The following is a 27367-nucleotide window of genomic DNA, read 5'->3' as shown; positions in this document are numbered from 1 at the left end:
ACCGACTCTGACCGCGCTCTGCCAGAATCAACTGACGTTTCTCATGTTCCCGCCTCCACGCACGGAGACCACCAATGGCGGCTCCACAAAAGTTCAGCGTAATGACGTTTCCGCTTTTGCGCGCATGCGCAATGTCATTTTGTCCAAAGCTCCTCACTGTTCACATCGAAGATGGCGGCAGGCTTTGACCTGCTATATAAGGATTTCTGTATTAAAAGAGTGGGAAAGAAACTTTTTACCGACACTTCAGGTTGTATTAGATTAGACGTTTCCACATCTTGCCATAATAAGTTTGAGGTAAGCGCCCAGGCAGCCGGAAAATCACCCCGCTGACTCCGGGAAAAGAGGCAATTCAACTAGCTAATGTTGACATTTTGCGAGCTCTTGTACATATGAACATAATGAAAGCAGTCGCTCTTCAAGTGTGTTAGATGATTATTTCTCCCAAGAGCATTGTTACTAATGGACTTGAGGTGACACGGGGCGCTTGTCAAATCCTTATTGACATTGTGACACGAGACTCCCATTCACTCACGCTTGTTTCCTTCGAAAAGCAACTGGAGGGAAAAGCCGATGAAAACCCAAACTTCATGAACTGATGTGCCAGAGGCACAGATGGAAGACAGCTAAGGCGATCCGGTGTTTCTTAATGCTATGGTAACTACTTTGATCGGGACGTCCACAGTGCAAACTTTGAACGGAGGCAATGCAATGGATCCGCACACTGAAAGCGGCACTCCAGTGTCCAGTGGTCCATCATCATCATCGTCAGACGACGCTTCAACTTCTGTCCCGGTTGTTAATAACGGGCCCGGGGTGGCGAAAGGACTCGGAAACGTCACGGTCGCCCCAAGCCCAAACACAGTGATACAGTCTTCTTTCGGGACTCTTCCAGCCGCAGCATCCAGTGCAGGACCCTCAGTGACAGTTGTCAGGCCATCTATGCAAACTGCTGGAACAGGTTTAACTATTAACGGAAGTAATAATAATACCACCGTTTCTGTAGCCAATGTAGCGACCCCGGGAATAACTACTACTTCAACTAACGTTACTACTACTAGTTCTACTACTACAACGACCCCTCTTTTGTTGAACCAGACTTCTGCATCTGTCACAGCGAGCAAGTCCGAGTCTCCTAAAACTATCATCCAGCCCGCAGGCAGCATGACTGTCGGCCCTGCAGTGGCCAAGGGGGCTGTTTTGCAGGGGGTTGCGAGAACCGCAGCTCCGGCAACTGTTGCGGTAGCATCAGCATCATCCAGCCCGACCATCAGGGCCAGCGCGCCACAGGTGTTAGCGCCCCGACTTCCCCAGAGCAGCCCGGGCCAGAACATCCAGAATATCCAGCTACCTCCAGGTACCCCACGCTCATATTATCACGTTCCCTAATTCTTGTCTATAATGACGTGAATCTGTGTTTAGAGAAATTTACGAAGAGTGTTTTGCTCTCCTGTGAAGTTTGCGCGCTCCTGAAGTATTTGAGAACTGGAAACATAAGTGCATAAAACAAAAGTATATCTATTATAGCGTGTAATTAATGTGTAGTTTATCTGAAACACACTCCGAACATGCTTACATTTCTTTCTTTAATTGGAGCTGTCAGACAGCTGTCAACTTTCACTGTATAGGTTCATTCTGTTTGACATTTTCTTTTGTATTAAGTGAAAAGTAAGTCCAGCAGACTTGATTATTACTAAATATTTGGGGAAACTGTGTCTTTATAAGTTGATTGAAAACAAGTTGATGTCAAAGTCATTTCCATATTTTAATGGCGAACTATATTTTAATGCAATAATAGTTGCATCTTTTTTAAAAAATGCTTTAAAGTATAGCAATAATTAATAAAACAAGCTACTCGTCATTCATGTAAATTTGTATTGTTTTTTAAAGTCATCTGAGGTCACATCTCACATGATACAAATTTGAGAGTCAGAGTTCACCAAACTTCTTTCTGAAAGCTCGTGTTTCCAGTCTTCAGCATTCATATACAATAATAGAAGTAAACCTAACAAGAAGAGTAGTCTGACCATCCATTTGGGTCATTTTAGTCAGCACTGTTCAGTCTTCAGCACTGTTTCACTTTCTTACAAGTGCCCTGTCTGCACTCACACTTCCACTTATGTGTAGGTAATTACTTCACACTCACAAAAAAGTTACACAGTAGTGTAATAATATATACAGCTCTGGAAAAAAATCAAGAGCCCTCTTCAAAATAACATTTGATAATGTCTTCCATGTTTTTTTAATCTCAAATATTATGGAAATATATGTAGAAATGTATACACTCTTATTTATACACTGAATGTATACATTCATGTCATACTTTTAACACTACTTTCTATTTTAGGGTAGAATTTTCCTCACACTATGAAAAAAAACGTGTCTTTGAACAACTGTACAGTAAAACACAGTTTTTTTGGAGAGTCAAAAAGTTTAACATTTTTTTTAGCTTTCTTTGTAAGAGTCTATTTCACATATATGAGCAATTCCATGCAAATGTCAACCTTGCCGTGAAAAAAATGAAGTTTTCACCAAAACAGAGAAACCGTTTTCACTTTTTTTGTGTAAGCAAGTATTTTACAGTACTTTAAAAATACTCAAACATCTCTCTGTCAGTGTTTCAAACTATTATATTTGATTTACCAAAGTCACATAAGCGGCAATTTTACATCTGCCACATCCATAACGAAGCTACATAAATACAAAAATGTCAAATAAAATAAATGTATAATTTTTGTTCTATAGTGTACTCTTATCCTTTTGATTAGCATCATTTCTTTTGGGTTGCGCAGTTTAATTCAGAGAATTTGTACAAAGTATGTTGTATACTGTAAACTCGCCAATATTTCTGGTCACATCTATATCGCATGTTTATTTTGCTCATTTAAAATATAAAAAATGTTTACAGATTGATATTTTTCTAATCCCATAACTCTGTGGTTAGTTGTTTTGGAAAATATAAACAGTTGCTTCAATATAATGTTAACATATACTTTCTGTCAATTTATGCTTTGAGTTTTTACTGCAAACGTCTGATCCATAACGCTGGAATTGCTCATACACATTTTTTTAAATTACAAATTTAAGCTCTGAAAATATGGAGTATTTTATATTGACCTATTGTAGTTTTCTGCAAATAAATGCATGAAATGATATCTGTCATTTTGAAGTTATTAGTATTTAAAAAAATCAATATAAAACCCAAATGAACATTTCAATCAAAACCTGCGTCTATTAATGGTAAATCCAGAGACTTGATAATAATTTTAACATGGTCTCTTAATTTTTTTCTAGGCCTGTATAGATTTATAATAAAATTTGAATCATATAATCTGCTTTAGGCCTGTCACGGTATCTATTTTTTGTTCTACGATATATTGTACCCAAATATAATGCGATGAACAATATTATTGTCATTTTAAGACCATTTTATGCCACTTATTATATAATGCCAACTGACAATATAAACGCATCACAATGCAAGTACACTCTTCCAAAGAACACATTATATTTAATTCTTAAGAATATTTCATTTAATATAGTCAATTTAATAATTAGGCTTTGCAATCAGAATGTAAAATCGCGTATCCTTAATAAATAATAATAAATATAAAAAAAAAAAAGTGCTTGGTAAAAAGTAACAGAGGCTGCGATATCTGCTGCCAGATCAATTTTCAGTTGTCAGATACCTACATGAAAATATACTAAAGTAATTTATAGTAAATACTATAGTGTTTTTTAACCATACTGACACTGACACCTCCAATAGAGATAGAGATGTTGCACAATCAGCTAAAATGTTGCTTGAATTGGTTTTTATGTATGGGCAATATATATTGCATTACCAAAAATGATTGAAGTCATGTCCATGTGTTGTGCAATAAGTCGCTATATTGATCATTGGGACAGGCCTACTCTGCATACTGCAGTGGCCTTGTCATTGTCATGTGAGCTACCAGCATCACTCCTGTCTCTTAACTGCCATGCACAAATCCTCACCCATACTCTCATGGGATAGTGTCTATTGTGTGCTGCTTTCACAATCTCACCAGATCTAGTAGGTATTGTAATCTGAGTAGATTTCGCAAGTTCTTTCAGACACATACAAGAGACACATATCCACATTTTGTGTAACCCTGGGGTTACTCTAAAGGCAGCTTTTAAACCTCATGTTTACACACTTTATAAGAGACGGGATTATCATGGCAACACTTTTCATTGTGTATAGACAGTTGTATTAGCAAATAAAAAGTTAAATTGTGATTAAAATGTGACTAGTGATAAGAAGAAGAGTTTCTTTCTTACATGTATAGTTTGCAAAGTCCATTCAGGAAGAACTTGCTGGTAAAATGAGGATGCACAATGCTAGAGCAGTTATGTAAACGGGTCTCGTTCTGTATTCATGAAAACAATGATACTGACACAGCAAATTTGCCCACAAGGGTGTTATCTCTAGGCATAGGATAACAGGTATATCGCGGTTTGGAAAAGTCAAGGTTTTAAAATCATATACCGGCCCATCTGTTACCTTATGAATACCAGATGTTGATTGTTAAAGGGGTAGTTCACCCAAAAATGAAAAATCTGTAATTATTTACTCACCCGTATTTCAAACCTTTATGAATTTGGAAGATATTTGGAAGAAAGTTGACTTTCATAGTGTTCGTTTGGTTTACTATTGAAGTAAATGGCTTCAGCTTTCTTCTTTTATGTTCAGCAGAGGTAAGAAACTCATAAAGGTTTGGAACCAGTTAAAGGTGAGTAAATATATTGTGAGTCAATTTAGATGAACTATCCTTTTAAACCTGCACTGTAGCTGTAGCTGAATCAAATTACCCTTAAAACAGCTTGCGTACCTTATAAAATTAAGTTAGAACATGATTAACTTAATTTAATAAGTTATAATGAATTAAAAACAAGTTAAGACTAATTGATCATATCATTTGAAAGCCCAGAACGCTCTTTAACCAGGCTTTAGATTTAATGCTAGGGGATTTGGCCTAAAATCCAAATCTCGATCAGTTGAACATTTTAACTCGATTTCGATTAATGAACGATTATTTTATTTATTTATTGAGCAAGTTTTTTACAGTATTACAGGTGACAGATTTTTGATTGAGGGGAGCATTAATTGATTTTTAGGAAAACACACATTGTGCTATCTATGATTATTTATTGAATATCAACGTTGAACTACTGAAATAATATACACCCACTGCCTAAAACCAACAGTCACTTTTTTTCTTATAAAAAAAGTGAAAATAAATATCTTGCACTTTTGGAATCAAAATTAATTTCAATATTAAATGTTTAATAAAGTAGAAATAAGCAGTATATTTTCTAAATAAAATAACTATTGTATATCTTGTAAATAATATTTCAAACAGTCATTTATTGAATGTTCTGTTAACAAATGTTTTAAAGTAAATCATAATTTTATTGTAATGGAAAATATGCCGTCTCTGGCGCAGCTTCCAATCATCATCATTGAAGTGCAAACTTGCGATGTGTTGTTAAATTCTTTGAGAGGTACTGTACATGGGTATGCACATGAAGGCTGCACAGACTATACCTGTGCATTTGACTCTGAAGTATAAAGTAGCCTTAATAGAGTGGGGTCACGTGACTCCACATGTGTGGTGAGGAAAGTAATTGATAAAATTGACCTGGAAAAATTAGATCGGTTATAGGTTCTGCATGTCGATTTCGATTACTTTTCGATTAATTGTCCAGCCCTATTTAGATTGACCCACAGTTAATTTACACAAGTTTGAAAACCCTATGCTTTTATAGCAAGGAAGTTTGGGATTTCAGATGCAGCCACACACTGGGATTACATTCAGGAAACGCACATCTAATTAATATTTTTCTGAAGATTTCTGTCATGACTGTGTGCTCTGGTCATTTTGACAAGCCCGTTGTCTGGCTGGACAGAATACTTGACAGATTTTTCTACAAGAGGCCATCTGGATTCCCTGACCAAGAGTTTCTGATGAGAACGCATCCGTTGGTTCACACAGTAACAGGAGATGGAGTGTTTTGCGGTTCTTAGTGTGTCGTGCAAATATAGGCCACCAACTGTGAGCTGTATTCTTCCTGCCTCTAAGCAGGGCACGCTTGCCAGACTCAATTCCAGTCAGATCAATAGGATAAAAGCTCACTAATGAATAACAATTTACATAGGGAGTGATGTCAACCTTTCTGTGTGTGTCGTGTTTGTGTGTCCAGGTATGGTGTTGGTGCGCAGTGACAGTGGTCAGCTGCTGATGATCCCACAGCAGATGTTGGCACAATTGCAGGCCCAGACTCAGGCCGCCCGCCCTGCTGCCCCCGCCAGCACCACCCCTGCGCAGATCACTCCTGCTCAGGTGATGCCATCCGATCTGACCACCCTCAACTGATTTGACATCAGCAGCACTGCATATTTGAGAATGACTGTAGCTGAGGCTGCGGAATAGTAAATATATTTGTGGTTCTATAAACTACCAGAAATGAAAAGTGTGCTAACTGTGTGTATAAAATATTGAAGACATATATAAACACAACTGTACTGTAAAATGGAAAAAAAGTTATTGTTTCTTTACTGCAAAAATATAGTACTTATATTTAATAGTTTTTGATTCACAAAACATTAACCCTGGCAATAACAATGACCTTGTCAGCAAATAAAAATGCTCTGCTGTTTCAGAATGACGTTTATTTTATGTGTTAAGATGATATACTGGAGCTTTTAGCTTTAAAACTTGTGCTGTGTGATAGTCACGCTAAGCCAAATCACTACTTTGATTTTGTTTTGATATACAGTAGTCAACATTTGAAGTGGATCACTTTTTTTTTCAGAGTTGTTCTAAAACTATTAAACAACACCTATTGTTGGCTTTTTTTGATCCACTTCTAATGTTGAAACCTGTATATTGTGCAGCCCTAATGTAAAAAATATGCCCTAATGTAAAATATGTTAATAATGTTTTATCTATAATCAGGTTTCCCGCGGGGTCTTAAAATGTTTTCAATTTCAAAAACAAAATTTTAGGCCTTAAAAAGTCTTACATTCACTGAAATATTGTATTGTATGTCTTAAATAATTTTAAACAGGTCTTCATTTTTCTCTGTCCAAGTACAGCTACCCAATTGGGCCGACATCCATCCAATCACCAGCGATCCATCTCAATAAAATCAGGGAAAGAAAGCTGAAAACAATTACACAGTTCCTCGTGATAATAACAGAAATGCATTAGCTTGAATAGAAGTTATACTCAATCAATTTGGACCAAAAGCCAACAAATATATATTTTTGATTATTTATGTAATTGCCTCCACAATAATTATGCTTTTAATAATGTTAAACGTGTCATAAAAAAAGAGAAATATTATGTTGTAAATATTCTATACAATTATAGTTTTCTTGTTTTGATACATTAAAGTATGTTGCTAGGAAATAATTACATCATTGTGGGTCCAACCAGGCCATTAGAAATATCCATTAGTGTTTAGTCCTGTATAAGTTTAAAAATTCATTCATAATGGTCTTAAAAGGGTCTTAAAAAGTCTTAAATTTGACTTGATGAAACCTGCAGAAATCCTGTATAATGACACACGTTATGAGCTGTTTTAGACTAAATACTGCATTTCTGAGAAATATTTTTTCAAAAAGATTTGAAAGAAGTAACAATGATAATATTTTACATATTTATTAAATGTTTTATTAATGTTTAGCCCTAATTTTACAGTTAGCCATAAACTAGTTCTGTGCTTTTTAAATACATTTTTTCATGTCAGTATCAGCGAATTGATGTCTGTGTGATTTCTGTATGCCTGCAGGCACCTGGAACTCCTCTTATGGCCCGACAGGTGACCCCGACCACCATAATAAAGCAGGGCTCTCATACAGCCAGCAGCACAGCCACAACCACGCTCCAGAGACCACCTGTACAGGTAAGTGTTGTCAAAACTATTGATATGTATTTATACTGGAATATTTTAAACTGCACAACGTCACTTTTATGCATTAGCAATTCATCCAAGTGAGAACGCCATACTTGTACACTGTGTGTCTCTTTGAATTGTCTACATAAGTCTAGACAAGCATAGTCTAAACATGTCAAATAAAGTCAAAATTCAATATTTGTTTATACAGTTGGTTATATCTAAAGTGAAAGTAAACAGCTGCTTTTAAAGTGACAGCAACCTACTTTTTACCAGTAAAAACAGCCTGACCTTACGAGGAAACGTAACTATTTTATGCTTTGTCAGTATAGTGGCTAAATCATATGTATTCGTACGCATTCAATTGTCCACAAATGTATGATTTGTTAAAGGAGGCATGGCATCAAATCCCACCCCTAAACCAAACCTTTATTGGGGATAAGCAAATCATACTAAATTGTACAAATGAGATCGTACGAATTCACACGAAAAAGCCACTAAATCAAAAAGTTACGAATTGCTGTGAGATATCGTTAGTAGTACAATATTTACCCATGGCATCAGTAATAGTATCAAGTATTGGTCATTTTTAAGGTATCTTATCAAAGTTATTCCATTATCGTGTAAACACTAGTAAAGGTAAATACAAAGCCAGATCATGCACAAATGGCTCCTCAGAAATGAATCTGTGCCACACAGTTTACTTGTGTGTTGGCTGTTCTCTTCATGCTCTCTGTCTGGTGTGTCAGCAGGCCTCCTCTGTGGGTCCAGTGCTGTCAGTGCAGGCAGGAGCCGCCCAGAGGACTGTGACTGCTGCCACAGGGACCACCGTCTCCTCAGCAACGGTGAGCGGCTACGCTAACTTAGCAATCACACAAAAGACACGCCGGTTTAACTGAAGACTCATGCTTAAAGGGTCTGTAAACTGACCTGATGTGTTGTAAGGGATGGTGAAATGTGTGAGATTTCCTAGTGCAAATCTAAATGAAAGCACTCTGGGAATCCCCTGGTATCCCCATTTGATATAAGACTCATGCTATTAAATCGTAACCTGAACATTTAGATTATGCTGTGGGAACACGGATTGCATTGAGCTGTACCGCTGGAGGATGAAAATGGCTGTGCGCTAATGCTAGTGATTTTCCTTTTTTATAGGAGACAATGGAGAATGTAAAGAAATGTAGGAACTTCTTGTCTACGCTGATAAAGCTAGCCACTAGCGGTAAGCAGTCGTCAGAGACTGTCGCCAACGTTAAAGAGCTGGTCAAGAACCTGCTGGTGAGTATCAAGAGATTGATTGTGTGTTTGCATGATTCTGATTTGATGGAAATCTCTATTTTAATCTTGATGGAAAAGTCTATTTTAATTATGTTTAAAGACTTTTTGTGCACAACAGTTGAATTGAACCTAATTATATTGCAGGTTGTTGAATGAGTGCTTCATTATCTGCTCTTCAGTTTATACACATTAGTGCAAATGCTTTGAATTAATTAAGTAAATAAGATAAATTTCACTTATCGTAATTCACACTATTAACTACTAGCTTATTACCTGCCTATTACTAGGATATTACATCTATATTATTAACTATATTTTCTATTATAGCTATATTAGTATGAATTTTATTTTACATCCCAAAACCTAAACCAAACTACAGCCTTACTACCTAACTATTAACAAGCAGCTAATTAGCAGTTTATCGAGCTAATAGTCTTGTTCAAGACGTTTGGCCATAGGAGAAATGGTCATGCCCATCTGAGCCTGGATTCTCTTGAGGTTTTTTTAATTCTTCACTTTCGCCAATTGGTGAAGTTTTTTTCTCGCCACTGGCTTGCATGGTTCACGATCTGTGGCGCTGCGCATCAATGGATTTGCTCTTCAGTGTTTAAACTCTCAGCAGTGAATATTAAACCACACTGAACTGAACTAAACTGAAATTCAACACTGAAAACTGAACTGACACTGTTTCAATTTACTATAATCCTCTATGTGAAGCTGCTTTGACACAATCTACATTGTAAAAGCGCTATAGAAATATAGATGAATTGAATTGAATTAATGGTTTGTTAATAGCATGAATTGTAACTTAAAATAAAGTGTTACTAAAATCTCATTCAAAACAATCATGATAATTAAATGTAACAGAATATTATTTCACTTTACAACAGCTATTTTAATGTATTTTAAAATATAAACTTTTTTAGCAGCTGTTTCTCCAGCGTTACTCAGTTATTTCTGCATCTGTCTGAAATATGCTAATTTAATATAATAATTTGCTTTATCAGTTTGGAATAACATAATTTATTTGAAACATATATATATATATATATATATATATATATATATATATATATATATATATATATATATATATATATATATATATATAAATAATAATAATTATTTTTTTAAACAATGTTAAAGTATTTACTCTAACTTTTGATTAATGTTAGGAGATATACATATGTTGTGTATTGAAGGTGGTTTTAGCTGTGTCTTCGAAGTCCACACAGGCTGAACCGTGCATTTTGAAATGAGATGATCTAGCCTACAGAGGACAGATCTCGTCACCTAGTAACAGCTGCCGTAATAAGCGGTAATAAAATTTGTAATAACTTTTTACAAAGTGATTTTAAAACTTATTTTAAGCAATCTGAAGGCAAATTGAGGTTTATTTCCTTTGATCCATACATCATGGTTTACGCTACATTCATTCTTCCATGGTGGGGCGCCACACAACAATTCATTCCCATCACGGTTACATTATATGGAGCCAGATCAGTCTCAAAAATAATACATTTACAAAACAAAATTCATACATGCAAAACACAATTGACATTTACAATAAATAAATATATTATATTTATCATTTTTATATAAATAAATACACAAATCTATTTCGTAAATTCAAAACACGATTTAAAAATACCAAAATCCAATTTTTAAGTTCAAAACACTATTCATAAATACACAAATCCAATTTCTAAATTCAAAATATGATTCATAAATACGCAAATGCGATTCATAAATTTTAAACATGGTTCAAAAACAGACTTTACGAATTGGTTGTGTAAATTTATGTAAAGTTTTTTTCATTTAGGAATTGGAGTTGTGTATTTTTGAATCATGTTTTGAATTACGAATTGGATTTTGTAAATGTGAATTGTGTTGTGGATGTATGATTTTAATTTTGTAAGTGTGTTATTTTTGATACTGATCTGGCTCTATAACATTACAACTTGTCGTTCAAAACCTTCAGTTGTTGCTGTTTAAAATATATATATAAATATATTATAGTGGGTTATAATCACATCAAAACGTATTGAAATGTAAGTGATTATAACAGAGTAAACTTTTCTGTAATCGTAGTAGTGCTGTGCGTTATGTGTTTGACCCTTTAAGGTTACATTCTGATTGACTGACAGGGCTGCACGATGCGTGAGGCCAGCAAACATGACTATTATTAAGATAATAACTGTGTATCAATAGCTATATAGTATAATCTTATTTTACATTCCTAGTTATGATGAACACAGCTTCCATAATTCTACTTTATTTATATATGAAGGTCTATGACTGCATTTAATAACTTTATCTTGCTGGAGTTTATGGCCGTTTCACTTTACTTCAGGATGCATCAATGTCGTTCTGTAGGTCTTTTGGAGACATTTATAAATTCCTGGCAAATCTAATAAATGTTGGAGACATACTCACTACATAAACACACTAAATTGCACTTCAGCAGAGTTTATTTGAGAGTGCATAAGAAAATCAGCGCAAGAGCAGCGTATATTTGAGGGTGTGCATGAACAGAGGAAATCAGCGCACAAGCAAAGTGATTCGCGTGCTCATATTACATGAATGTGATTTCGACTTACTACTTGGTGATCTCGACTTAGTAATACTTCGCTCACAACACTTGTCATTGAAATAACGCCATAGGTAGTTGTAAGATCTGTGTAAAAGGCCTTCCACCACTTTCATAGATTTCATACATAGCTTTTTTTCTGTTTACTAACATGTGTTTAGATATCCAAGTTAAATAAAACCTAATTCATACCTTTAAAACTGTAATCCAGAGTTTTCTTTTAAAAGCCATTATCAGTGCGCAATGAATCTTGGGATGTTCGAGGTCGCAAATGATCCACCGGTTGTATCCTTCATTACCAAGGCAAATGAAGGACGCATTTGGAGGCTGCATTTGAAGGAGACGGTCTTTGATGATGCTTCGATTGCATCCTTCAGGGGATGCAAACTCTGAAATGAGACACAGCTTTTGTTTACAATGAATGTTTTTTTTTAATTTTTTTTTTTGAATTTCTATTAGTACTTTTCAGACCTAAATGTTTTCTCTCTAGGTTAAAATAAACAGTATTGTTTTTTTATTGTATTTTAACCCCAGTGTATTGTAACTTATTGTTCATTTGTGGTTTTTTTCTCAGGAAGGGAAGATTGAAGCAGAGGAGTTCACCAGCAGGCTCTACAAAGAGCTCAACTCCTCTCCTCAGCCTTATCTAGTGCCTTTCCTTAAGGTAAAAATATCACACTTCTTAAACTTTCAAGAACACACAGTTCAATCCATTTCTGCATATAGTTGTATTACAGGTGAAGAACCCAGGTACTTAAAGTGTAATTAACTCTTATTAAATGAATAATTAACCTAAGTGTCCAGTAATTGCAGAAAATCATTTAGGAGCAAACCAGGATTAATTTCACACACACAAAGCATATTGATCATGATTGGGAAGCATTTTATGTTACAGTCTTAATCCGCTTATATAATATTCATATAATATAAGCATATAATATTTTAAATTATTTTTTAATAATTTCTTTTGATGATCTTCTTGAGAGTTCTTGTTTAGTTCTGATTACTGCAGCTGAGTATATTAATATGCATTAAATAGATTTATATGCATTTTTGATCCTGTAAACTACCTAATCCTGTAAATTACCTAAAAACTACAAGTTCATAAACAGTAACCTTTTGTGTCAAGGGATTTTATAGACTTTGATGATCGCAAAATTGTTGATCAGAAAGTGTGTGCTGATATCATCTTACTCACTTTGCAAAAAATAAAAAATAAAATATAGATAAGTCTTTCCTCATCCTATAAAAATGAATAGTATGAAAGCAATAATATCCAAATACAGGGTTCTGTTTTTCGTACTGTATATTTATAGTATTTGATAATGAAATAATATCACATTAAAAAGATGTGTGCAGTTTTACCGGAGATAGCACAATTGCAAATGTGATAATTGATTTTTGCAGTTCAACAAATAAGACTTTAATATTGAGAGAGTTGAAGGAGTAGTTTAGACACAATATATTTAGATTTTTACCTGTTTTATTATTGAAAAGGATTTCTAATAAGCCAGAGCAGGACATTTGTGTATCTCAGAAGAACACCGCAGTGTTTAAGTCAATCATTCATTGAAAAGAATGGGACTTTCTGCCACTTATTAGCAGTTTCATTCCAATATATATTTAGGAGATTATTTAATTATCGTCATCAAAATTATATTGAGGGTTTTTTGTCATCGTCCCAAGTCTCTATTTGTTGCCCATAATGATCCTTCTCTTTCCACAGAGGAGTCTTCCAGCTCTGCGACAGCTCACTCCAGACTCCACGGCCTTCATTCAGCAGAGCCAGGCCCTCCAGTCACCCGCTGTGGTGTTGACCAGCCCCAACACTGCTGGAGGCACCACCACTTCCCCTCGTACACTCACCCAGCCTGCCCTCAGCAACTCCAGTCAGACAGCCTCACTGGTAAACACTCTTCCACATGCATCATTTACAGCAAGCACGATGACACCACTGGGTTGCACTAAGAATTTTTTTCCAATTGATGTTGATGATATTTGAAAGTAGCAAAACAAGCAGACATTAATATTAACCTTGTAATTTTTTGATATTTCTGATTCAGTTATTAGACACACTCATTAATTCTGATTGGCTGGATTGGGATTTAGACCAACAGTGTGGTCAATATGGTTTTTTTAAATATTGCTTAGTGCAGCTTCAATGCTAACAGTACATTACTGGTAAAAAAAAAAGTGTTTAGTCTTACTCTTTGCTGATTTTATTTGTGCATAGTTTAATGATGAAAGTCACTCTGTGCTGTCAGTTAATACTAAAGAAAACATTATATGCATTTTATTGGTGCACAATATTGATGCTTGACAACAAAGTATAAAACTGTAGGCTTTTTTGTAGATAAGTGCTGTTTTTTTTAATGAACCATTCAAAGAATTTTGCTGAATAGATTTTAATTATTTGTTTATGGGTGCTTAAGGACCATAAAACTTCAGGAAAGCATCATCTGAAACATCTTGTATTACAAAATGACTTATAATATAATGCAATTAACAACAAGCAAGCATTATATGAGGAAAATACACAGTTGGATTAGTGTCAAATAGCAGAAATATGAGCATTTATAATTGTGCATTTAATACAACACTAGTATTAGATAAAAATATAAATATTTAAATATTAAATATATATATAAATAAAATAATATCAATTATATTTGAGAAATATCACACGAGTAGCAGTGCGATGTGGCTGTATACCGGGACTGGTGGGAGGCATGCGTTGGCATAAGGCTGCAGGCCAAGTGTCGATATACAGCTATATCACACTGCTGTGAGTGTGATATTGCGTTTATACAACAGTTCAATGGCATAATCGTGTATATATATATATATATATATACATATATATAAAAAAGAAAATCAAACACGGAAAGTAAAAACCCTTTTGTATGAGGAGCTACTTTCCAGCAGACCGTCAGAACAGCAGAGACTGTTGCTACTTTACAAACGTCACTTTAGATCTAGTATTTGAATAATGCGTAGTATCTAAAGATCTTGCGTAGTATCTTAAGTGATTACTGAACAGGTGACTTTGCTCACATTTTAATATTTTAAGGCTGAACGGCATGGAATGCCATCAGTCTAGAGACATTTCCCAGTATCTCTGTTGCAATCGGGAGATCACAATAATTATCCCCGAAAAAACCAAAGCAGCGCAATCTCTTTCTGATTACTGTTGTGTTTGTGATGAGTAAAACGCTAAACACATGCAGGCATTTCTTCTTTCTTCTTCTTTTTACTGAACTAGTCTGCAGCAACGAAAACAGGAGACACATTAGAAACAAACAGATAGCCAACCAAAAAGAAACTCAGGGTTCTACAAAGAGTGTTTTATCTATGCAACCTCAAACTATATTTGGGAGCATTTGTGCCAGTGCATTAAATTGTTGCATGCAACCTTATTTCACAGCAAATTGTTTACTGCATGCGCGGATTTAGGATTCACACACAGAATGCATCTTTGCACTTGAAACGCAGAGCTCAGGAACAGTTTAAAAGTTTAAAAATGTCAACTTGCTGCAGTAAACAAAGCCCGCAATGCTTGCCCCGCCTTCGTGCTCTTTTTATTAGTCCATTCGTAATTTATTAGTTACAAGAGAGCGACAACCGCGAAAATGTAAAGCGCTGAAGATGAGAATGAAAACAACATTGACAGATTTAGTTTTAAAAACCACCTAAAGCTACAAATAATGGCACATCTGATTACTGATCATGTGGTGAATGTTAATCCACCATCTACATTTTTCGAAGAGTGGATAAATAACTTCCATTGGCTTCAGGTTCGCTATGAAAATAACTAAAGCATTCACTGTAAAGTCTGTGGGACGGAATTTTCAGGTAACTGTTTGCCATAACTACACATTTTAAGCACGAGAGGTTCTGTTTAATCGCCAGATGCTGTCAGCTGTGCAGCTGTATGTAAAAGTTAAGCCCACGTACACCATCGCAAAAGGGCTTGCGCTGACTAAGATTAAACTAATATTGCAGCTCATGAAAAGACCGGTATTATTATTAAATAATAAGGTATATGTCAAAAGCATCTGTGCAATATCAGACACCACCCGTGAGAACACAGCACAGTTATCGTTAACAGATTCATTCATGTAAAGCAGTGCGTGCAGGGCAGGTGAGCGGTCCGTGTATCTTTTGGTCACTCAATTATGTTATAAAAATGTATTGTCTTGTAATAACGGGATTTCGTTGAGACATATTTTCCTGACGCAAGCATATATATTTTTTTGCTTGTTAGTTTTGATTAGTGTTGATTTCAAATCTTTATATAAAACTTGTAGTAATGGTGCTCATAATTGGTGGGTTCGACAAAATTTTGGCTGGTGTGCCTAAATTTTTAAAAGTTAGGAGCACCAGTGCTACCAAGCAAAAAGGTTAATTTCGAGCCCTGTATTAAAATCGTTTCAATTCATATTGATCTATAATTATTGTTGTTGTTTGCATATATTAATGAGTATTAAACTAGCATGCATGATCAATTAATGTAATTGAATGTAAGATTATGCAATGTTGGCTCAAAAAGGAACGTTAATTCCATTTTTTTTAACTATCTAAAAACTATTTTTCTGCTTTTACAAAAGTGCATTTATTTGCATGTTTCAGGTGTTGCAGTCTCCTCAACAGGGGGCAATAGTGAAGCCCCCTCAGGTCACCCTAACCACCACCCCGATGGTCACGCTCAGGGGTCAACCTCACAGCCACATAGTGGTGGGTCAGCCTCAGTTACAGCTCAAACAGATCCAGACAGGTGAGAGCGTCATTTAGTGCATCACATCCATCATTGACTTATAACATAATTCATACTATAATAATACACACACACACACCTTTCTGTCTCTTAGTGCCACTGAAGCAGGGTGTGATGGCCAGCACCAAACTGGTTCATAGCTCTGTCAATTTAGCGGTTGCTCAAAAGAATAAAGCCAAGGACGGAGCTGGAGGAACTTTCAGGTTTGTTCATTTTAAAGAAAAAATGTAAATACAGTCAATCTACCACAAGCACCATAGACATTTCAAATAGCAGAGAGGCTGAACAACACTGTCAGAAGCATGTGCAATGCATTGATATATCACTTTACAGGGAATAAAAATTGCAGAACAGTTTACCTGTAGGCAAGTTCGATTAATTTGACAGATCATTGGACAACAGTTTAGTCTGTAGCCGATTGAACCAATGCAATTGTCTTAAGGGGGCTAATATTATTGATCTTTAAAAAAATGTATACTAAACATTTAAAACGTGTAAACTAAAGAGCTTTTTCCCTTATAACAAAAAAATTTATAGCAAATATCCCTTTTTTTCTTGTTTAAAACCTTTTTTGACTCGTTTCACACTTTTTTTGAATTTCTTTCTGCTGTTAAACACAAAAGAAGATATTTTGAAGAAAGCTGAAAACCTGTAACCACTGACTTCCATAGTAGAAATAACCAATAATATTGAAGAACATTCTTCAAAATACCTTTTGTGTTCAGCAGAAGAAATGCAAAAAGGTAAATAATGACAGATTATTTCAGTTTTGGTTGAAATTTCACAGTAGGGCTGCACAATATATCGTTTCAGCATTGATATATCGCAATTTACAATAATCATGAGTATACCCATTAGGGTTGGGTGATGTCGACCAATTTGGCTAATGTAAAACATCGCGATGTTGAGTCTGGATTAAAATTTATAATTTCGCAAGTGTTTTTTGTAGCCTGATACTGTGAGGGTTTTAAAAGCATTTAGGCTTCGGAAATTGTACTGTGGGTTGCACGATCGCCTCACAGCAAGAAGGTCACTAATTCGAGCCTCGGCTGGATCAGTTGGCATTTCTGTGCGGAGTTTGCATGTTCTTCCTGTGTTCATATGGGTTTCCTCTGGGTGCTCCGGTTTCCCCCACAAGTCCAAAGACATGTGCTATAGGTGAATTGGGTAAGCTAAATTGTCCATAGTGTATGTGTGTGAATGGATGTTTCCCAGTGATGGGTTGCAGCTGGAATAAGTTGATGGTCCATTCCTCTGTGGTGACCCCAAATAAAGCGACTAAGCCGAAAAGAAAGTGAATGAATGAAATCGTACCGTTTTTAACTTTCAAAAAACGATAACGATAAATTCTATTGAAATTGTTTATAAAACAAAGACTATGCGGTATTATTTTACATTTAATTACTGTATACCTGAATCTAGGGATGTTTCGATCGATCTGCCGGAGATCGGTATCGGCCGGTAATCACATTTAATGACTCGATCAGTACTCGCTGATCTGGTTGATTTCATGAACTCCTGTGCCATCTGTTATGTTCTGTAAAGCTACTTCTGACCATGAAATGTTCACACCTAAATGATTATAAGACGTGCTTAAGGTATTATATGCTGCATTCTTAATTTATTCTCTTAAATAAGGTGTGATCTTTACTTGAGTATCATACTTGGAAAGAAAATGTTCTTTATGCATTAGCATAAAGAATCATCAGAATCGGTACTCGGTATCGGCCGATCACCATGACAAGGTATTGGTACTGGGTATCGGCTGCAAAAATCCTGAATTTATCTGTGCTTGTTTCTTTTATTTTCTGCAAATGCACTCCCCTACAGAATCATCCCAGTCAATCTAAAATGATAAATTCTTTCCAAATAGTTTACCACATCAGGTGAAATTGTAATCATATCGCAATATATATATCGTAAAATTAAAACATCGCAATGTTAGATTTGCCACAGCCATATCACCCTGCAGCCCATGACTGGTTACTCACTGAAGCTAAGCAGGGCTGAGCCCGGTTAGTACCTGGATGGGAGACCACATGGGAAAACTAGGTTGCTGTTGGAAGTGGTATTAGTGAGACCAGCAGGGGGCGCTCAACCTGCGGTCTGTGTGAGTCCCAATGCCCCAGTATAGTGAAGGGGACACTATACTGTCAGTGAGCGTCAGCTTTCGGATGAGATGTTAAACTGAGGTTCTGACTCTCTGTGGTCATTAAAAATCCCATGACACTTCTCGTAAAGAGTAGTGGTGTAACCCTGGTGTCCTGGCCAAATCCTCTCCATTGGCCCTTACCCACCATGTCCTCCCAATCCACCAAATTGACTATCACTGTCTCTCCACTCCACCTATAGCTGGTGTGTGGTGAACGCTCTGGTGTCGTTGTCCTGTGGTTGCAGCTGCACACTAGTGGTAGTGTGGAGAGACCCCCCTCATCACTGTGAAGTGCTTTGTGTGTTTGGCCATACAAAATAAATGTGCTATATAAATACACATTACTTACTTGATTTTTCCAATATCGTGCAGCCCTATTTCAGTGCCTTCAGCTGTTCATAGCCCAATTAATTGATCTTGAATTGAAATCAGAATTGCATCAAATCACAACCTTGCAAATCCAAATTGAATCATAAAATGTGTCAATGTACAGGGATGATGACGACATAAATGACGTGGCCTCAATGGCGGGCGTTAATCTTTCTGAGGAGAGCGCTCGTATTCTGGCCACAAACTCAGAGCTGGTCGGCGCAGTCACGCGGTCCTGTAAGGATGAAGCTTTCCTCTCCGCCAGTATGCTACAGCACAAGATACTAGAGATAGGTGAGACTTTTACATTCTGTTCAACTAAAATGTGTACTACTTTACCAGAGCTGATAGCTGTTGTCCTTCTTGTTGTCAGGCCAAAGGTTTGGAGTGACAGATCTGGGTCCCGAAGTGGTGAACATCGTCTCTCACGCCACTCAACAAAGACTGCAAAACCTACTAGAGAAGGTTTCATTGATCGCCCAGCAAAAAAACATGACTTACAAGGCAGGTTTGCCGACCCATCCGAGCCTTTAGTTAAGATTTGTACTTGCTTTCAGCATTATTTGTACTGATAACTTTCGTAACACATGTTTAAGTTTCTTAACACTCTTGATGTGTCAGTCTCATGAATCCAGAGGTCATTGCGGGCTTTCTTTACTGCGTTTGTTTTGAGCCTGTGTGTAATGTTAATGATGGATGTGTGCAGGAGGATAGTCGGTACGAGCAGGTGGAGGATGTTCGCGCTCAGCTCAAGTTCTTTGAGCAACTCGACCAGTTGGAGAAACAAAAGAAAGAGGAACAGGAGAGAGAAATTTTAATGAAGGCAGCTAAGGTTAGTAAACCACCTCCGGCCATACTTGCACTCTCTCACACAGATCTAATACCACCATTGGCTAGAGGTTCTGATCATTGATTAAAGTTCAGTACATGTTTTTCCAAACTCAAAAAAAAAAAAAAAAAAATTGTGGCAACAAAGTGCAAAACTGTAGGTTTTTGTACTTTAAATGACTTAAGATCTGGTTCTTTTTGCTCAACTTTTAAAAAGTATATTAATAATCTGAATAATTAGTTTTGGACATACTTTATTTTTCAATTCAAAGTCATTTTTTTGCATCTGAAATATGACTTGTATAATGGAATTAATGTCAAGCAAGCAAAATGTAATACACACCACTCGTTTCAATTAAAATAGAAGTTACTCACCTTTCTATCAATGTGAATAAACTGCCAATTACTCGTGTTTTTGCATATATGAAGAGCAGAAGCAGTGTGCAGGCATCTGCCTTTCACACCGGCTGCATCTGTAGGGTGCAGCAGATTGGCGGCTGTTGCACAGATCAATCTCTGTCTATTCTATCTAGTTACATATACAGGTGAATTCAGAATTATGAGCGCCCCTGTTTATTTCCCCCCAATTTCTGTTTAACGGAGAGCAGATTTGTTCAACATATTTCTAAACATAATAGTTTTAATAACTCATCTATAATAACTGATTTATTTGATCTTTGCCATGATGACAGTAAATAATATTTTACTAGATGTTTTTCAAGACTCTTCTATTCAGCTTAAAGTGACATTTAAAGGGTTAATTAGGTTAACTAGGCAGGTTAGAGTAATTAGGCAAGTTATTGTATAATCATGGTTTGTTCTGTAGACAGTCGGAAAAAAAAAATTGCTTAAAGGGGCTAATAATTTTGACCTTAAAATGGTTCATAAAAAAATAAAAGTTTTATTTTCGGCTAGAATAAAAGCAGTTTATTCAGAAAAAAATATATATTATTACACATACTGTGAAAATTTCCTTGCTCTGTTAAACATTACTTGTGAAAAATGAAAAAAAAAAAAAAAAAAAAAAAAATCTAAGAGCTAATAATTCTGACTTTTACTATATATATATATATGAATGCCATTCATGTCTTTAAAGGTGCACTTGGTCATCTGCACCATGGCCCGCGGCAACTTTCTTCCATGCTGTTTCCTTAACATGCAAGTCTTTATTTTACAAATTATATAGACCCTAAAGAACTGTATGCTTCTCAAGATCTATGAATGCCATTCATGTCTTTAAAGGTGCACTCGGTCAGAAGACAGAGATTGTCAGCATAATGTCGGCCTATAGTTATAATATTTATACAATATAGTTATAATGATATTTATACATGATCAAACTAGTGTGCAACTTAAGCAAAACTAATCTTAAAATTGTTTTAAATTAGTTTTTTGTCATTCGGGCCCAAATAAAGATTTGTTGCAATTCACCTATACAGCATGTGTTTGGACTGGGGGAAACAGTAACCAGAGAGCTAATAACTGAGCCACTCCAAAATTAGTGTATATGTATGTAAAATTGATAAAATATACACATATTTAGGTTTGTAATAGTTTATACAAAAATATGTATATATACATAGTTTTTGCTCGCATTACATTCTTAATATAAATGTATTTGATTTTGACTTCTTGTGCTGTTGATGCCTGTGAATCTTTTGCTGTGATTAACGTCACATTTTTATTCCTAAGCAGGATACATAGCATGATTCTGTGCATCAGATTATTAATTATATAAAACTGTCTGCACAACTTGAGGCTTTTTTTTTTTCCACAGAGACACAGACTTAATGTGGAATATCAGTCTCTCTTGTGTTTCGCTTCTCTTTTGTCCAGTTCCACATCTCACAGAAGCAGCTCTGAGTGCACAGAGGTCATGCTTATTTAAACACTTTGCCTCTTCATGAACTCAAGTATATGAAAAAAGAATAATAATGAATACATTCAAATACTGATAGCTAGTATCCATGTGGAGCTAGACACAAAGTAAATGAATGATTTTTATTGCAAATTTAACATTTCACTCATACATTTATCATCAAGTAGGGCTGGGCGATATGACTAAAAATATTATCAGTGCAACACTTTTGTTTGGGGAAAACAGATTCACTATGACTTTTGCATAAACTCCCAATTTACTGCTTATTAATAGTAATTAAAGTAGCCATAGTGGTTAACAATAGGCATATGATAGGATTGAGGGATAAGGCAAACATTTGCTTTATAGATACTAGCCAATATTTAAGTTGAGAAAGAATTGGTCCAGTCACAAATGCTACCATTCTCACTATATATATATATATATATATATATATATATATATATATATATATATATATATATATATATATATATATATATATATATATATATATATATATATATATATATATATATATATATATATGAACCATGTCTTGCTATTAACTAGTGGCTTATTACCTTCCTATTTTTCAGATATTGACAGTTTATTCTTCTCATTCTACCTAATTAGTAAACGTAACTACTACTTTTATTTTAAATACATATTAATAAGCAGCAAATTATGAGTATATTGACGCAGAAGTCATAATTTATTATTTATTAAAAGCTAGAATTGTACCTTAAAGGCTGGCCTTTTTTCTATATTATATTTTATTTGTAATATTTAAGCATTAATGATGAAAACATCCTTTTGATGCGTTTATTAGACCTTGAGAAGAAATATATATCTTGATCTAGAGCTGAACTACACAGACACATTCTGAAGACACAAAAGACCCATCTTAAATCTTGAAAAAGGGGTAAAATAGGTGTCCTTTAAAGGTGTAAGGGATGGTCAATTATGTAATTGCATGCAAGTATTTAATAAATCATAATTACAACATGTCATGGATCTCTGCTAAATGACTTCAGTCAGAAAAGGGTTAAAGCAAAGCAAAAAAAGTAGTTTATTAAAATCCTGCAGGATGACACCTGTTACACACACACACACAGAGTGAATGTGTCCTCTTTTATACCTCTCAGTGCACGTACACTCACATTTGTGCCAAATTCCAGCAAGGATACATTACTGGTGGGAAAGAAAAGATCTTGCTGTGGTTTTCTATCTCCTGACTGGGAGTGCTACAATGTATCAGGCTTTGGCCCTGGCCAGTACCAAACTGCTTCTCTCCACAAAACATGTTGTTTATTCAATAAAAAAATTCAAATCACAATACAATAATTGTAACAAATGATTAATTTCAGTGCAAGAACATAAATTAAAGCCACCTAATATAAAGTGGGACCAACTCTAGCCATAAATTGTTTTTAAGAATCAGCGTTTTACAGTTTTTCCTCAGTCACTTTGGTCCATTTCTCAGACTCTCAAAACTCTGTTCAATCTTCAAAGAAATGAGAAACTGCTTTTTTGATGTGCATGACTGACACATGATGTGATCAAGTTGCAAATGCTTGCGTACATCCATGCAATTGATTATGTGCAGTTCTCTGATGTTTCCCACATTATCAATCGCTTGTCATGTTGATCAAAATGTATTATTTTGGTCTCTGTTGAATATAGTCTCACCCCACATAACATTTAATCCTTTGTTCGTGGCATAAGTCTTAACATGCAAAATGGCTGAACAAGTTGTCAATATTTTGTCATAACGCATTTATGCATTTCCATTAGACTTTCTGTTCTAAATCTGTCCTGAATTTGTACATTTCTCCCAGGTGAATCTTGGCTTTTTCTAATAAAGCTGTATCTGAAAGGAGATTGTCCTATGCTCACATTTCTACTTTAGTTTAGTTTTTCTTTGTGCTATGCAGTGCTGTCTTTTCCTATCTGTATCACAGTGACATGATCTGTCAACAGATTAAAGTACAAAGAGCAAAAAAAATATATATAATAAAAAAAAGCCATATTTTACATCAGAACACAGTTATATTGACAACATGACCAAGTAGTTTGACTTTCTTATACGTACACAATGACACGAGGACTTTTCATCCTGACTGTATTGACACATTCATTGACACAAAAATTTAGTTTTTAGATATGAACTAAAGATTTTGAGCAAAAGACTGGCTTTTGCAGGTAATCCATAGTGTTTTGCTATTTGTACGGGTTGTTTTAAGAAATGAACTTACTGTTTAGCAAATTTCAATTCGGATCTGAGAAATATTCCAAAGCAACTGAGAAAAACTGTAAAAAGCATTTCATGTGACTCTTAAGACTGAAATAATCTCCATCACATGAATAAATGACATTAAATAATTTATTCTATTACAATTATATATTAAATACTTTTTTTTTTTTTCAATTGTTAATTTATTACAATTATAAAAAAGTGATTTTTAATGATTCTAATATTTACATATTTTTGGTCAAGTAAACGCAGCCTTGCGGGCAAAGGAGACTGTTATAAAATCCATTTGCAAGTGTGAAAAGAGCATTATTCAGGTGACACTTACTTGTTTGCGTGTGTGTTTTGGTTAAGCACGTAAAGCACTTGCATAAATTGTCCGATGTCTAAATACGCACTTATCTTTCATTTCCGAAATTGCAGTAGAGCATAATTACTCATTCTTTTGTCTCTCTCCTTAAGCAGGAACTGAACGCATTACAGCATTACCCACGGCAAAAAGGCTGAGATTAATCATGATTAAATATTTAAATCAATTGACAGCCTCAATTTTTACATTTTCATCTGATCCCAGCAGATGTCTGAGTGTGTTTGGACTGTTGATCGTGTCTAATTGCTATTTATATTTCGCAGTCACGCTCGCGACAAGAGGACCCCGAGCAGCTGCGGCTCAAACAGAAGGCCAAAGAGGTGAAATGACACACTTCACATGTTTATCTAGTCAGAGGACCATTGTGTTTGATTATGGGTCAGAGCTGATGTGTGTGTTTGTGTGTGTGGCTACAGATGCAGCAACAAGAACTGGCTCAGATTCGACAGAGAGACGCCAACTTGACGGCGTTGGCGGCCATCGGACCCAGAAAGAAAAGAAAACCGGATTCTCCTTCGCTCGGGATCGACACAGAGGTACTGAACGGTGGTCTGCTGCCCTTCTGTGCCCTTTTTAAATCATTTAGCACCTGTTAGGCAGGTATGAGATGTCAGGTTGAGCTTCAGGGGTCTCAGATTTTCACAAACAGGCAGATAGGATGAAGTAAAAGCATGGTCATGTGTAGACATTTTCAGATTATTTATTTTTGACATAGTTGCACATGTACACTCACCGGCCACTTTATTAGGTACACCTGTCCAACTGCTTGTTAACGCATATTTCTAATCAGTCAATCACATGGCAGCAACTCAATGCATTTAGGCATGTAGACATGATCAAGACGATCTGCTGCAGTTCAAATCGATCATCGGAATGGAAAAGAAAGGTGATTTAAGTGACTTTGAATGTGGCATGGTTGTTGGTGCCAGATGAGCTGGACTGAGTATTTCAGAAACAGCTGATCTACTTGGAATTTCACGCACAACCATCTCTAGGGTTTACAGAGAACGGTCTGAAAAGGAGAAAATATCCAGTGAGCGGCAGTTTTCTGGGCGAAAAAACCCTTGTTGATGCCTTTGGTCAGAGGAGAATGGCCAGACTGGTTGGAGCTGATAGAAATTCAACAGTAACTCAAATAACCACTCGTTACACCTGAGGTATGCAGAAGAGCATCTCTGAATGCACAACACATCCAACCTTGAGTTGGATGGGCTACAGCAGCAGAAGACCACCAAACATTCGACATTCAGATGGTAGGGTCAGAATGTGGCGTCGAAAGCATGGATCCATCCTGCCTTATATCAATGGTTCATGCTGCTGGTGGTGGTGTAATGGTGTGGGGGATATTTTCTTGGCCCATTGGTACCAATAGTGCCATGTGTCAATGCCACAGCTTACCTGAGTATTGTTGCTGACCATGTCCATTCCTTTATGACCACAGTGTACCCATCTTCTGATGGTTACATCCAGTAGGATAACGCACCCTGTCATAAAGCACAAATCATCTCAGACTGGTTTCTTGAACATGACAATGAGTTCACTGTACTCAAATAACCTCCACAGTCACCAGACTTAAATCCAATAGAGCACCTTTGGGATGTGGTGGAACAGGAGATTCTCATCATGGATGTCCAGCTAACAAATCTGCAGCAACTGCGTTATGCTATCATGTTAATATAGACCAAAATCTCCAGGGTCCAACCCGGAACTAGTATTGTGTACCTAATAAAGTGGCCGGTGAGTGTATAACCAGCGTATTCTGCTATATTATATAATTAAATATAGTTTATTCTAAAAATATTTTGTATATTTATCTTTCAGTTTATTAGCTCTTTTATGTATTAAATTACTATTCTAATTGTATTCACTTAACCAGAAAAATATTTATTTTTTTATCTATTAAAATGTATATTTCATAGCGGTTTATTAATCTATTTATTTTAGCTTTGTACTATTAACATTTTTCAGAGACATTTAATCAGTTTTAAATAAAAAAAATACGTTTATGCTATTTATTTTCATCATATATATTTTTCATACTATGATTACTTTTTTCAGAGAAAGAATCTGCATTTGCTATTTTATTAATATGTTGATTATATTTTATTTATGGTTTTTAAAGATAAAGTGTTTTTTTTTTTTATTATATTTTGTATTATTTTAATAGCATATAATACATCATCATTCGTCATCATAATTTGTTTTGTCCATATTGGAAAAAGTAAAATTTTATAAATATGACAAATATTTCTTTATAATATTTTACATTTCATATTTGTTTATATTTACATTTCATCTTCATATTATTATCATCATCATTCATTCTCTTCATAGAAATCTTTTTCATTTCCCAACATGCGTATTAAATTGTTGAACGAGTTTGTGAAAGTTTGCGTGTGTGTTTTGGCAGGGCTCAGGCATGTGCGCGAGTGCATCCGGGGGCTTAAATGCAGGAGCGTCGAGGCAGTTCACTCGCCAGCGCATCACGCGTGTAAACCTCAGGGATCTGCTCTTCTGTCTAGAGAACGAGAGAAGCACCAGCCACTCACAACTGCTCTATCGAGCCCTTCTCAAATAGCAGACACACACATGTCCTTCCCTCATTTCACTCACTCTCTTTGTCATTCCCTTCAACTGTTTCTTTACCGCTCTTTTGTCACAGTCTCACATACAGTGATACCTTTCCTTTCTCAAGCTGACTCGTGCTCTTCTCTTTCTAATTGTTTTCTTTTACAACTTTTACTTTTTGCCTTGTTTTTTTAGCTTTTCTGACCCTTTTTGGATTTTACTCTTCAAATTGTGTTAAAAGAAAATTGCAATTATATATCATGTTTTTCATAGAAGGTGGCTTTGTAATGTGCAGATTACCTATGTAAAAAAACAAACAAAACACAAAAACAAAAAGAATTCACAGTGGAAATACCCATTCATTTTATATTTGTGTTTTTATAAAGATGTTTTAAGAAAT

At 35.5% G+C, this 27367-nt stretch overlaps 1 protein-coding gene across 2 annotated transcripts; it reads left to right on the top strand.

Moving 5' to 3' along the window:
* The first annotated feature begins 133 nt into the window (after nt 1–133).
* taf4a (TAF4A RNA polymerase II, TATA box binding protein (TBP)-associated factor) lies at nt 134–27367 on the top strand. Of its 2 annotated transcripts, none has more exons than XM_056468170.1 (15): nt 134–1357; nt 6229–6368; nt 7822–7935; nt 8679–8771; nt 9082–9204; nt 12369–12458; nt 13521–13700; nt 16424–16568; nt 16663–16771; nt 19214–19383; nt 19463–19593; nt 19796–19921; nt 24663–24719; nt 24816–24935; nt 26810–27367. In XM_056468170.1, exons 1-15 carry the CDS (start codon nt 655–657, stop codon nt 26975–26977), a joined length of 2469 nt encoding a protein of 822 aa, XP_056324145.1. In that variant the 5' UTR covers nt 134–654; the 3' UTR covers nt 26978–27367. The 2 variants fall into 2 exon arrangements, with proteins under 2 accessions (XP_056324145.1, XP_056324144.1); XM_056468169.1 differs by having other exon boundaries at nt 8676–8771.

Source organism: Danio aesculapii, chromosome 11, assembly GCF_903798145.1.
Source record: "Danio aesculapii chromosome 11, fDanAes4.1, whole genome shotgun sequence".
Taxonomy (NCBI): domain Eukaryota; kingdom Metazoa; phylum Chordata; class Actinopteri; order Cypriniformes; family Danionidae; genus Danio; species Danio aesculapii.
This window is presented reverse-complemented; position numbering and strand designations above follow the sequence as displayed.

Excerpts from the sequence above, each read along its gene's own strand:
- taf4a (XM_056468169.1), top strand. The coding sequence starts at position 655 with ATGGTAACTACTTTGATCGGGACGTCCACAGTGCAAACTTTGAACGGA. Across the intron at positions 8,772-9,081 it reads CCACCGTCTCCTCAGCAACG|GAGACAATGGAGAATGTAAA; the intron begins GTGAGCGGCTAC and ends CCTTTTTTATAG. Across the intron at positions 24,936-26,809 it reads CGCTCGGGATCGACACAGAG|GGCTCAGGCATGTGCGCGAG; the intron begins GTACTGAACGGT and ends GTGTTTTGGCAG.